A 14678-nucleotide genomic window follows, 5' to 3' on the forward strand; every position below is an offset into this window, starting at 1 on the left:
TATGAAAAAGAAACCAGGCATGCAACTTGTGTTTACCCTTTTGTTTACTTAAGAAGCCCAATTAAATGATTTGAAAGTGTTTGGAAACACACTGCTTGCCAAATGTTCCATCTGAAGCCCTGAAATGGTCTTGGGATATTTGGCTTCTTCATAACTTCTAGAGCAAACATGAAATAAAAGAATGACATTTTTCCTATGGAAATACTTCATAACATCACTAATAATCATAAAATGAAAACACGCCTGAAGAAAGTTCTTACAATTATAATGTATTGTATGGGTGAATTTTAATGTAGCTTTGGCAGCCACATGAATCTATTGAGTTATTAAAGCAGGTCAAGGGAGGCACATACCAAGCAGCTTTAGACTTGTGACTGGAAGCTTTAACCAACTGAATAATTGAGCACGGCACATTCCAAGGAAATGAGGAGGAAGGCCAGCCCAGGGATAATAGTGGTAAGTATGCACGGAAATTCAAGAAAAGTAAGCCTGACCTCATGGGCTCCCAAGCAGGACCATCAACACTTCTTCTTCCTCAGGTAATCACTCCCCTCAGAGTTAAGGACCACTTTTGCAGAGTCCTATCTTCATTTCCCTCCTTTATTTGTCCTGATCTCTGAGTTAAGTAGAAACAATGAGCTTCCCTTGCCTAAGCACTGAAGCTACTAAATGTTATAAAGTCAAGAAATTTTCTGATTGGAAAAAAACTCAGAATTTGACTTTCCTAATTCTCAATTGCTCAGAGGAGGATACCATAGTCCCCAAGCACATGGGGACTTTCTAGGGCCCCAAGGTCAATAAGTAGCAGAACTCATTTCTAAGTCTGTCAGAACTCATTTTCCCTGTCTGCTGCTTGGCACTCTTTCTCTTGGGCCACAACAGCCTAATCGTGCTGATTTCTTTAGTCACATAAAGACTTTATTCTAAGTACCACTTTATGGAGTTTTTAAAATCTTGGTATTAACAGACTTGTAGAAATTTTCACTAATCTTTTCTACTAATACAATTTTCAGAGATGACTGTAACCTGTCAATCCGGTAATTCTGAATTGTTTTCTTTCCAATTTTCAAATGACCAAAGATATTCTGATTTTCATATGGATTATTTTAGCTTTCACATTTAATCATACAATTAAGATTTCTTTTAAAAGGAGTCTCCTTCCATTTTTAAATCATTAATAATATGCCAATATAAATTTCTTTTCTTAATTTCTTTTTTTATTTTTTGACAATATAAATTTCTAATTCAAGAAAATACATGTAGTTTTCCTGCAATGTTCTCAAGGTGAAAAGAAATTCCATTGGCAAGAAGCCATGTATCATAGGCTTTAGGGTACTAGGAGATGATACTCAGGAGACAATATTCAATTCTTTATTTTATGAATATTTAAGTCATCATCTCAATTATTTACTCTTAATATGTAATAAATGAATTAGAAAGAGTTGGTCATAAGATGTAGAGGCATCTTTGAGTAAAAGCTCTTTGCATGTGTGTATATGTGCATGCATACTATTGCAAATTATTATTTATTAATTATTTCCATGGCAGACTTGGGCCTAAGACTGCACTTGATTATAAAAGCAAACAGAAGGGGAAACTGAGCCATAAGGAAAACAAGCAAACAAAATGCTGTATTCAAACATCTACTCTTCAATAGTGTGAAGGAAACATAGCACATGCTTGCCAAGAACATCTCTTTCTGTACAAATGTTCTCTTTCCCCCACAAGTTTGCTCCAGACAGAAAATTCCTTTTTAAAGATTAAGAATAAGGCCAAGCCAAAAAAAGCAAGGAAATTCAAATTTAGGGCTGACACTGCAACCTCCTTAACCCCACCAAAGTTCCCTCACAAAGACCCAAAGGTCCTACTTGCATGGCTGTCTTGACAGGCAAGGGTGTGGTCTGAGCAGACACCAGTACAGGTTCTGGGTGTGTCCCACTGACATTCAAGTAAAGGCTTGTGCTCTGAGCTGCTCTGGCCTCTTCTGCCAGTCATATAAGGAGAGGCTGTATTACCCCCACACACCTGCCTTCCTGTCATCTGGGCATCAATCATGGCAGAGCTGGCACACTGGGAGATCTCGTTGACTGGGCATTGGGGAAGAGGACATTAGAATAAATGGAGAGTCCAAACATGAAGGCTTGGATTTCTCAATTTGGATCCAAATTTGAGCCAAGACTGTTTAACTGAACACCCACGGAGTTTTCACAGGCTGACAGCCAGTAGAGGACAATTAGCAGTGATAAGAAGCTGGAAGTAAATGGGTACAAATTCTCCCTGAGTCCTGATGGTTTGGAGTATATGATTCTCTGTCATGGACTAAGACCTATGAGTAACATTTCTCATGTGAAAAGCAGCCGAGAGTTTGAGAAACGGCATTACCCAGCTATGCTGCTATTTTAACTGAAAACAATTCTGATTTTAATGGCATTCTTTCTCACTAACCTAAACTGAGTGAGCACATGATGGAAGGTAGGTTCTTACAAGTGAGTTTGTGAAAGCCAGGACCCACAGAGATGGTACGTAGCAGCAACCTAGTTCTCCATCTTCCAATTTGTTGTCTAATTACAAATATGTGGAATGAGCAGCAGAAGCCTTGCATGTGGTCCACAGACTGGAAACACTGTAATCCAGCCCCCATAAGCTAAGGACAGAAAAGCTGTGTTCTAGATCTTAAGCAAATGTACATTCTCCTTCCATTAAATTGAATGTTCTCCTCAGCATACCCATGAACAAAGCTTAAGGAGAAAAAAAGAAGCCCTTAACATCTGTGTGGGCTGGGAATGTAAGTCAGTGGGTGGATTCGGAGCACTGCTAAAGTGATTGGGAGAAAAAAACATGTTTATTTGTTAAAATGGAAACAATCAGTAATGACAAGGAAGCTGAAATATTTAGACAAAGCTGTAATGGAACCCAGAGGACATTTTTTGAGTTCTCATGAAACAAAGTTCTCTATGAAATAGCATACATATTTTTATAATTCCTTTATAGGATACTCATATATATATATGTGTATATATATACATATATACACATATACATATATATTATATATGAGTATACACATTGTATTCTGTATACATATTACATATGTACAAAAATATATTTACATATCATCATCAAAAACATTGTTCCAGGTTTGTTCTTCACTGTTATTTGTGGTGTGGTTTGCTTATCCCATTAGGCAAGATACGTATCTCTATTTACATTAGTTGCCTGGGACATTATAAACACTTGTCTTTAACATGACTATCACCAGGGAAACTTGATGATATTCTAAGCTGGGAGTGACACTAATTTTAAACTAAAAGCAGGCTAAAAGAGCCCTAGTTACATGGTATTAAAAATACATTTTGGCTCAGATTTTTTAAAACTTGTTTTTAAGTATACCAAACTTGCTGCCAATTCCTGTTTGTGTACGTCATTTCCAATCAAATGTGATACATTTGGATGAATTAAAGTATTTACAGAGGACCTCTTTTTTTCCCTTCCTCATGCATCCCCTCTTTCCATACTTCACTGCAGGGGTGCTTACCTAAGAGGAACACTTGCATAACTACAGAGCACCCTGATAAGCTGTTCAAGCTCATGAATCAGTGGAAGAACTAACAATAAAATCTAGAGTTCTACTACTTCACGTGAGAATATCACATGTCCTGCTGCTGTGATATCAAAGAGGCTGTGAAACTCCAGTTTTCTCCCTACAGTGCTGGCTGGGTTCTGTGAAATTGAAAAGTCATTTTAGGCTACAATTTAAAAGTAAGGGGATGTTGGCCTTAGGAAAGAATAGAGTATTTCTTGGACCTCAAATCTAAGTTTCTGTTCATGAGATTTACCAAAAGACTGCTGTTCTTAATGTAAAACTGGTGTGTCATCTAATATAGAGTACATGGCTCTCATCACCACAGTGCAAACTCAATTATAAAAAACAAGCCTTTTAGAATACCAAGGAAGAGTTCCCTTCTTAAACTGATTTCAAGCATGTATCAGTAAATAGTACTATAAAATTTTGCTGAACTAGAAGTTATGTCTTTAAAATGGCTTCTCGATACTGTGCCTGCAGGTCTCATTTTACAATGACACTGGCTACTATTTATTAACCAGCTACTATATACCAAATATTGTGCCAAAGGCATTATATATATATCTCATTTACCTAAAATGATATTAATATTGTATGAGAATTTAAGCTTTCTTTAGGGTGAAAGGCCTAAAATAATCAGCCTCTGCTCATGCCTCTGATTTGGAGCATAAAGTTCTAGAGATCCTTTTCTTATAGGGAATGAAGACTGATGGTCCCATTAGATTAACTTCTCCCTCTGTAAGCCTCTTGGTTCTCTGGGACGAATTTCATGAGTTTAACTGAACCAAACAATGGTATTAGCCTGTATCAGGTAAAATGCAATATGAAACAATCTTATCTTCCCCTTCATTAGTGCCAGAACACCACCCCTTACCTCAAGTCCTATACTTATCCTGAGAGCTTACAATAAAACATGAACCACAGACATATTGTATCCCAGAGAGCAACAGATGAGATTTTAAACACTGTGCCACTTATTAGAATGGACTGCTGACCCTGCTTCATAGGAAGATTGAGGAACATAGTGAGCATGAAGGCATTCTAGCTTCATACTTCTTTTTGTAATTTGGCTAGAATTTGTCATTTTTTAACCAATAGTAATATTATTGGCATTATCTTGTATATCTATAAATTTGAAACTTAGCATTATTGGACAGTTTGGAATGATAATAAATATCCTTGCAAACTTTCTTGAAAAATGTTGATATAATTAAGAAAGGACATTTACCACATTGCCAATCTGCAAATATTTTAATGTTCGTTTCAAATCACAAGGGCTGGCCAAACTGGCTTTTGGAATTATAGTCTGTTATTTGTAAAGAAATTATGCCATTACCTAATCAAGCTCACCATGATCTCCATTATGTTTTAAATTATGTTATATCCCATAATCTGTTATATTACTACAAGTAACTATAGTAAAACTTTATTATATTATTCCACATACTTATCACCATCGCCTCAAATTTGAAAACACCAACTAAATGCTTAATAACAATATCATCCACACAGAGTGACTTCTTTAATTTGATGTTTAATAAAATAATCTTCTACAAATGTTGTGAAAAGATTTTTTTATGGATTACTGGTATGAGACAAACAAAATTACAAATGGTTTAATTATCACCTCATAAAGTTTGCTAAGTCCCAGGAATTATTTAGGCTAAAGCAACTTAATATATCAAAAGCATGCTAATTTAAGGAACTGGAAGACTGATGAGAATTGATGAAAAATATGAATTGTAGGATGTTTCTTTAAAAACCTTAACTATAAACCCTCAAATGAAATGCTGACAAGGGAGGCTTGCTTTAAAAAAGGGATAGGAATGTACGGTAATTAGCATATTAACTACTTTGATATAAAAATGTGATATTTAACCTCATAAAATGTGATATTTATGGTGTTAGTTATAGTGAGAATTCATCCAATATGCCCTTTTTTATGGGTAAAGAAAAAAGCTTCAGCATAGATCTAATCTAAAATATGACAAGTTTCAAAGAAGGGCAAGCTAAGTCAATGAAAAATGTTATATAAAATGCTTTACAAAAAAAAAAAAAGAAAAATAAATAAATAAATAAATAAAATGCTTTACAAAGCAATTAAAATGTTAGCAGTTTTAAAACTTGTATTCCTCTGGTAATAGTCTTTTAACCATCAAACGTTTTATTGTTCAAATTGAAAAAACATACCTGTACAGCCAGTTTTTCCTTTTTTGCCTGAATATCCCATATCACAGTGGCAAATAAACGAGCCTTTTGTGTTTTCACAGGTTCCACTTAGGCAGATATTTGGATTTAGGTCACATTCATTGACATCTGTAAAATACAGATATTATTAATACATACAGTCATGTGTTTATATCATTGAAAACATTTTTCCTGAGATAAAACAACTATGACAAATAAATTACAAAAGGTGAAGTGTTTTCATAAAAAAAAAAAAAAAAGAGTATATTTACAGGTTCACAAGCAGTTCACACTTGCTTTCTATACTGCAGGCTAACCAGGTAGACTGCCTCCTTATCTGGGCCATAAGCAGGAGGTAATCAAATAAACTGATTGACTCAAGACTGCGTATTGAGTCTGTTTATGCGACAGTCTAGGAAACTTTAAAGACAGCATATTCTGTTGTAAGATACAAAATTTAATTCAGTCTCCAGCTGCCAACATTTTAGTTTCCAATATTTAAAATAAAGGATAGATGAACTGGTAGTCTTGGTGCAGATAGTTATAAACTTGACGTCTTCCCCAAATTACGAATTATTTTTTTATGACTTCACTTTAATTTATAGGACTTCATAAATATTCAGTAAAGGTTTTCTAAAGATATAAATGTGACAGAATTTAAATATTTTCAATTCTAGACTCTCGCTTCTTGCCAAGATGGAGTAATAGACACAGAATTTATTTTCCCATGTGAAAACACCAGCAAAAGGACAACAGAGGCAACAGAAGACTGTCATGCCTGACAGAAAGAAAACAAGCTAGGTGAGTTCTAGGAATGTCCCAGGTTATGGTGTAGGGACAGTTTTAAGGCCATGACATAGGGGAGATGGAGCTGAGTGGTGTCCTAGAGTTGAGGGGATAACACTGGAAGTCCCGGAAGACCAAGGCAGCCAGAGTTCACAGGGCAGAGTAAAGGACAGAAGAAAGCTGCATAGAGAGAGAGCCCCGTCATGTATTCAGATAAGTAGTGATCAATGCACTCATGTAAGGAAACTGCTCAAAGCTAGGGGAAGTACCACTCAAAAGAATTAGAGGGAACAATCATCAGAGCTCACAGAAAGCCTGGAATTGTGCCTATTCCTACTCGTCAGACTGGAAAATCTCATAATTCAGAAGGGTCTTGCCTCAGTAATGGGGCAAAATAAGCCTCTAAGTAACTGCTGCTTAAAGGCATAAAAGCAAGACTTTAAAGGATCCTTCTGTTTCCAAATAACTTACCTGGGTTCCAGAATAAAGCCCAAGAATATTTCTCAGGATTTAAAACATCTAGCAACTAGCAAGTCAAAATTTATAATGTCTGGCATCCAGTCAAAAATTACCAGCCATTCAATGAGGCAGGAAAATGTGACCCATAATGAGGAAGAAAGTCAATTTACTGAAATGACCCAGAACTGACACAGATGATGGAATTAGGATATTAGAGCAGTTACTACAATTCTATTTCATGGGCTCAAAAAGTTAGAGGAATGATTTAACTTTCACATCGCTCCCGGGGGAGATGTGAAAAATAACCCAAATCAAATTTTTAGAGATGAAAATTAAAATGTCTGAGATTACAATGATACTGAATGGGATTATATACTGCAGAAAAAAGTGTGAGAAATTTGAAAACACAGCAATAGAATACATCAATACGATCAATTCTAGAGTTTTCTTCATTCTTGTCAGAAATAAATTTTGCTTGCCTTTAGTAAAAGATTTTAAAGGCCTAGGGTTAAGTGGACAGAAATAGCGCGCAGACATAAAATAAATGTCCACGTGGAATGACCAATGGTCAACTCAGTCCATATAACATATCTGATAAGAACATCATATCACAGTCACAAGAAAGTTGCTCTTTGGAATGTTGGTCTTGGAACATTAGTAATATGTCCCTAAATATCCTTACTTTTCCGATAGGATCCATTTATCAACTTCCCAAACTAATGTTTATGTAATTTAACCATGCTTGTGAATAACCAGACAAAATGGGAAATTCTGTGTTCTTTGCTCACCTACACAAGTCTTCATGTCTTCAGATGCCATGAATCCATCATAACACAAGCACCTGTACTCCCCGGGAATGTTTGTACACTGACCGCCGTCACAGATATTGGGGTTATCTTCACACTCATCAATGTCTGTGGAGAAGAAAACCAACATGTTGTTAACACTAGTTCTATTAATAAGTGGTGAAAAAGTTAACTAACTCAAGTCAAATAAACAGCCTATTTGCTTCAAATCCAGACGAAGGGTTAAATTATCCCATCAATTTATCCTGGGTGAAAAAGGAGAGATCCATTTTCAAGATTTATAGCATATTATTTAGGATCAATCTCTACACCTTATTAGAAATCCATCATTTAACTAGCAATTTTATCCCTGACATGAACTTATCATTTAACAATGATTAAATTTTATTTTTTCATTGTCATATTTCAATGCCTAAAGTTGATTATCTTCTGGTTTACTGATATTGTAAAGGTGAAACTTGCTTAAAACAAGCATATCTACTTACATGTACTTTTGGTTAAAAATATTTATTTTCAACATTTAACTTTTTTTGGTCAATTTACATCTAAAGTTTTTTTTGGAGATTTTCCTAGATCTGATAAAGTAATTTTGATATCCAAACCCAAGTTCTCTTCTTAGCCAAAACCAAAATGAAAACCTGTATCATCAACCTCCATTCTCATCTCTAGTTTGGAGACATGACTCTTCCAGCCCAGCATGATACAACAAGAGGTGTGAATTAGAGCAACAGTTCTCAAGTTTTAGCACGTATCTGTATCACTTGGAGAACTTGTGAAAATAGATTATTGGGATCTATCCCCAGAAGTTTCTGAATCAGTAGGTCTGAGTGGGACCTAAGATTTTGCATTTCTAACATATCCTTGGGTGATGCTGATGCGGCTGGTCCAAGGAGCACACCTAGAGTAGCTCTGAAGTAAGTCAAAAGATCAGATTCTTCAAAATTATATCTTACTCTACGTGCCAGGAACTGTGCAAAGTGCTGTATGCATTCCCCCACACAGGCAATCTGAACCTCATCTTAGAGATGAGGAAACTGATGCTAAGGATCTTTATTAAGGATGCATAGTTAAAATGTGTGACAAACAAAATTTTGAACTCAGGGTTGTCTGACTCCAGTCTGGGCCCTGAACCTCTCTAGGCTACTGAGGTATTTCACGGGAGGCTAAAACCTACTCACCAGTGCATGACCTCTGGTCGGGCATTAGTGCAAATCCTGGCTGACAGCTACATTCATAGCTGCCTTCAGAGTTTGTACAGAAGGTCTCACAACCACCATTCATTATGCTGCATTCGTCGATGTCTAAGAAAAAGAAAAAGAATATCACCTTTCTTTGTGTCTATGATCATGGCATGCATTTCAAGTTTCCAAAGCACAACACGACAAAACAAAAACATCCTCAGGCAACTGGAAATCATTGCATCATTCAATTCCTTCAACAAATATAAAGTGCAAACCTACTACATGCTACAGATAAGAATCTAATCATGAATGAGACAGACCTATACCTACCTTCATAATGCTTATGTTGCAGCTGGGGAGTTAGGTGAATAATCAGTTACATGATACATGGGGTGCCACATGCCAGGTAGGGCTAAACGCACAACCCCAGTTATGATAATAGGCACGTGGATGAAATTCTCTGGGTCACATATTCAGTTATAAACTTGACATTCAGTTTGATTGGCTGAGATTCTGATCCTTTTCAAGAACCTGATTTGGAATTCTGAGTTGTCCTGGGCCATGATTCAGAAAAATTTGGGCTGATTTATGGCTTTGGGTGGAAACCATGTGAGACTTGGCAGTTCCACATGATGTACACCCCAAACCAGGCAAAAACTGGCAGTTTTCACAAAGTTTCACTTTGACTTTGGACACAATAAACCCAGAGGGTTTTCTGTGCCACTCTTCCGAGCACAACTAAACCTACAGAGGGCCAGCCACAAAGCAAAATGCTTGTCCCACAAAACCCCATCTTTAAGGAGTGCCAGACCTGGCCTCCATTTCAATGTAAGGAATGAAGAGAACATGGTCTTCTTGCCAATAATTAATCTTTGAAATCTCACAGCTGATCTAAACCACCTAAGGGCAGACGCTGTACCCTCTGTTTTTTTGTGTTTCTCACAGAACCCATGCTTCATTTATTGCAAGTGGTTAGTACTTGCTTGCTGATTTGCCTGGGTATGCACGTGCATAAACAAAGCATGTGCTATCGTTCAGTATTCAAAGCAGCATGGCTCAAATTTGACTTGTTAGAGCGAAAACATTTCATAGCCTTCATTTAAATGGTTCTTTAAACAGACAAGGGAGGTGAGATCCAAAGACTGTGAGCCACTATGAAAAGAATTTTACTTACAGAAAACAAGAGAGATTAAGTAAAAGTAACTAGTGATGAAAACAGAACTCAGAACATTACTGGAGTGTTTCTAGAAAGAGACTAAATAAAATAAAGTATAAAATAAAAGAGAGAACTTACCCACACAAAACAGCCTGTCAGGAGTTGAATGATAGCCAGGGTTGCAAGCACACTGATACTTCCCGATGAGGTTCACACAACGGCCATTAGGGCAGAGGTTCGCACTCAGTTCACACTCGTTGATGTCTGTTTAGAAAATAAAAATAGCAAACACCCAGCCAGAAGCTTCTGACTGTGGCAGAGATGTGGGTTGAGACACAAATATGTGGTCTGAAAGTCTTCCTCCTTACCTATACATGCTGAGATGTTGGGAGAGAGCTGATGACCAGGAGGACACTCACAGCGGTAACTTCCCTCAGTGTTGAGGCAAACGCCACCCCGGCACAGGAGAGGATCTCTCTGACACTCATCAATATCTGCAAAATGACAATGACCCAAGTTGAAGATGGTGGTGGTGTCCTGCTCAGGACCCCAAGCCAGGGCACTCCTCAGTGCATCAGGGTCGCTGGGAGTCCTGGCTGCTAGGCCTCACAGGCTCCCTTCTTGGAGAACTGCTGTCCACCTCATTCAGAAATGCTTGAGAGGTGAGAATTACATCCCCCTCAAATGTTGGCAGCTGCCCGTGGCAGACAAGGGAGTATGCAGTCTGGTTTTGCCTAAAAGCAGGACAATTGTTTGATACCATTCACATTCCAGAGCGCTCAGTGGGATCAGGTTAAGGCTAAGAGGCCTTTTCCCCTGCCCTAACTTCCTTCCTTCACTTCTCTACAGCTTCTCTTTAAAAAAAAAAAAAAAAAAAAAAAAAAAAAATCCCCTTCTCAGGCTTCTCTCTAGGGAACCTAATCTAATGCAGCCAGCTTAATCAAGCTCTTTTTCTAGAAATATTGGATAGAAACCCTATAATGTCACTTTGAATATAGCTAATGCTCGAATCGTTTCTCTTCCCTGGGGTGTCTCTTCCAGGTGTTAAACTCACTTCTCTGGGACCCATAACTAATGTCCTAGGCCACCCGCCAACCCATGGCAAGAAGTCCCTCATGCTTTCCACACGTCAGTCTCCCTCTGCCACAGACTGATTCCAGACACACTGGTCAGGAGACCCATGCAGGGGGGTTGGGGGGTGGGCAGGGAGAAGCTGGGAGGGAGGCTCTGAGTCATCAAAGCTTCGGGGAATCCCTTATTACCTGTGTAATAGGATCAGATGGTCACACACTTACCCATGCAGTTCTTCATCATCATGAATCCGCTTTCATAGCCTTCGTCACACTTGCATTCGAAGTCCCCTGGGGTGTTCACGCACTGGCCTCGGCCGCAGAGGTCAGGGGAGATTCGGCATTCATCGATGTCTGAATGCAAGCAGTAAGTGGCAACACATGAGTAACAGGAGAGCTTTCATTCTTGTGGCAATGTGGTAAAGGTGAAGAGTTCTAAAGGGCATTCTGCAAAGGGAAGCCCTTCACTGACCTGTGCAATTCCTTTCTTCAGAGTCAAGAGCAAAGCCACTGTCACACCTGCACTTAAAGCTGCCAATGGTGTTTCTGCATTTGCCGTGGGTACAGAGGCTGGGAATCATCTTGCATTCGTTGATATCTTCAAGAAAAATAAAACATGCAGAAAGTTCCTAAGCATCCTGTTAGGAGTTCTCAATGCCTCTATTTTAAACCCAGAGAGTTGAAAGGTCTTGATTTAAGGTCTTGGCAATATGCATTTTAAAGAATGTGTGATGATCCATGAGAACTATGACTTTGTAAACATTTCTAGACTTTTAAACTTCTACATTTTAGAAAGTTTATTAGGGAAGTAGACGGTGTGTTTATTCGGACTTCTAGAGCCCAGCACACTGCCTGATATATACCAAATACTTAAGTATTTGCCAAATGAATGAATAAATATTCTAAGCCACTAGCATCTATTCCCAAAGCACACAGTAGATGACTGACAAAAAAAATGTCCGTGGCAACCAACCAAGAGTATAGTGAAATGAGATATCCGTGTATGCTTTCTTGGATGCGTCTACAATATAAGAATTTCAAAAAAAGATGTTATTTATAATTGAAATGATTTGTAAATAAGTGTATGCTATTAAAATATTTTCTCAAATGTGTATATAATTTAAAAATATTTTCTCAATTAATATTAAGGTTTCATTAATATAATGAAAAGAGTTTCTTGTACAGTAGGAGACTGTATATATAATGGGTGAAAGATCTCCTTCAGGAGCCTTTCTAAAGCAAGACCTAAAGCTCAAGAAATACAAAGTTCATTTCTATAAAATGTCATGAAAGACAGAACTAGCAGATTAAATTTCAAGAACATGTCTTTCTGTGGCAATGCAGTGCCACAGCCTTTGGAAGCAAATCATTCAAATTCCTTTGAATTTACTTAGGAGACATTTAAGAGGATCATCTAGAAACTGTCTCTCTAGAGTGAATTTCAACCCCTAGGGCTTCTTGGATTAAACACTCAGTACTAAAAGTTATTTTTACACATTTATATAAGGATAATTAAGCAATATTCATATACTCATTTCCCATTTTTATAAGTCGATTTAGTTATGAAGTATAATAACTAGGCCCAGACACAATGGCAACCAAGACAAAAATCTATACCAGGAACAAACGCTGGGCCTCTCTGAAAAATTGGAATTCTGGGAAACCAGTCATGATTTTTCCACATGCTAAAGTAAACAAGTTCTGTATCCTTGTGCATAAAAAGTTAAATCAATTTTGGAATTAGATCTATAACTTCTCATTTTTTATACAAATTTTAGATTATAGCATAATAAACTGAAATAATGTTTGAAATATCATAAGTCACTGAAATGTGCTTGCCATAAGAATGACTTTCACTGTTTTTGGACAAAGAGGATCTGCCCCTGGGTCTGTCATGCCATTCACCTCCACTACGGTATACTCAGGTGAACTGCAGTGACCTGGATTAAATAATCAGGGAAGAGGTCAAGTTTTATGGCTTTAGCAGACAGAATAAAAATTCCCCAAGAAAATTTCCTTTTTGTTGATATTTGGCTTAGGGTAGTTTTAAAATCTACTTTAACACTTCATAAATGGTTAATAGGCGGGGGTGGGGGGTGGGGGGGGCGGGGGGGCAAGTAACCTCAGGAAGTCCTGAAAGGTGGGAAAAGAAAACCCGCTCCAGAGTGAACATTTGCTGAATGTAACTCAGAAAGTGAGGAATGTCTGCAGAGATGACCAGGGGATGACCACATTGATGATATTCACTGTTATTCTCCTCTTTGCAGAACATCCTGCTGGTTTAAAAAGAAGAGCAACCAGCCACTGAAACCATCGTACCTTTGAAGAAAGGTTTTCCATTGGTAATTTCTTTTGTGGCGAATCCGGGCCCTCTGGGACAGAGCTCCTCGTACTCAGGCGTGTTTCTCACAGGACACTCCTCGCATTCCTCAGTACCCCAGGCTGCCCCAACGGAGCAGCAACAGGCGTCCATGCGGTGGCGGCCAGCAACGGGCAGAGTGCATTCCTCATCCTCATACCTCAGGAAGCAGGTTTCCAGGCGGATATCTGCCAGACGGAACACAGGGAGGCTAAGGAGAGCTACCCTGTTTTCACCACCCCAAACTGTCAACCCGTTGTGTTAGACAAAGTACAATACACATAATAATTTGCTATGTACTTATTGGCTGGAATTAATTATTTTCCTCAAAAGGAGTCCAGGCTTTCTGATGAATATTCCCACCTAATAAAATACTTTCTTTTCTTTGGCAGCTCATATTTATTTGCACCTCCTATTTCTGGAAACTTTCCTTTCAATTTTAGGCCTTTTCTGATAATTCTACATAAAGAACAGTATTCTGAGAAATCCCACAGTGCTCTTTTGGGAGATGTTTTCTCTGTAAGACATGCTTACTACCAATACGATGCATTCCATAATGCCTTGGAATCTCCTCTCTAGCTAAAAAGAAACTGAACTCTTTATCAGTGGAGAACATCTAAACTAGCTCCCACACTTTTCCCTGACATCCATTTCTTTTTTGGAGAAGTGTAATGTTAAATTCCAAAATGAAACTGCCCTACTCAATATTGAAGAGGAAAATCAACAAAGCAAAGTCATTCACTCCTCTTCTCAAGTATTTCTTTCACCTCTACATGTGCTTACATGTATATTCTTCTGGGTACACATGGGATACATCCAGCCCCAACCCCAATTTTGTGGAATTGTGAGGAAGAGAAGTGATATACCAGATGTCAAGATATCTGGAATGTAGTGCTGTTCTGCAACTAAGAAGTTGCTTGTTTTAGAAATTATTAACCTTGACCCTGAATTTCCACATCCATAAAATGATGTTGCACCCATCTCTGAAAGCGTTCTATGAAGCTCAGATGAGACTGTGTATCTAGAAACTGTAAAGTGTAATTGAAACCTTAGGCATTATCTTCCCTCTCTCCTTCACAATGTGGTCATTA

At 37.9% G+C, this 14678-nt stretch overlaps 1 protein-coding gene across 3 annotated transcripts in view; it reads right to left on the minus strand.

The window, feature by feature from the left end:
• The window catches only part of FBN1 (fibrillin 1), a 222924-nt gene that overhangs the window by 61245 nt on the left and 147001 nt on the right, over nucleotides 1-14678 (minus strand). For all 3 annotated transcript variants that reach the window (XM_077881022.1, XM_077881023.1, XM_077881024.1), the window contains exons 24-31: nucleotides 13548-13775; nucleotides 11701-11826; nucleotides 11454-11582; nucleotides 10527-10652; nucleotides 10297-10422; nucleotides 9000-9122; nucleotides 7804-7929; nucleotides 5774-5899 (exon numbers count right to left, since the gene is read on the minus strand). In XM_077881022.1, coding sequence (XP_077737148.1) covers nucleotides 5774-5899; nucleotides 7804-7929; nucleotides 9000-9122; nucleotides 10297-10422; nucleotides 10527-10652; nucleotides 11454-11582; nucleotides 11701-11826; nucleotides 13548-13775 — 1110 coding nt within the window. The remainder of the gene's footprint in view (nucleotides 1-5773; nucleotides 5900-7803; nucleotides 7930-8999; nucleotides 9123-10296; nucleotides 10423-10526; nucleotides 10653-11453; nucleotides 11583-11700; nucleotides 11827-13547; nucleotides 13776-14678) is intronic.

Source organism: Canis aureus, chromosome 32, assembly GCF_053574225.1.
Source record: "Canis aureus isolate CA01 chromosome 32, VMU_Caureus_v.1.0, whole genome shotgun sequence".
Taxonomy (NCBI): domain Eukaryota; kingdom Metazoa; phylum Chordata; class Mammalia; order Carnivora; family Canidae; genus Canis; species Canis aureus.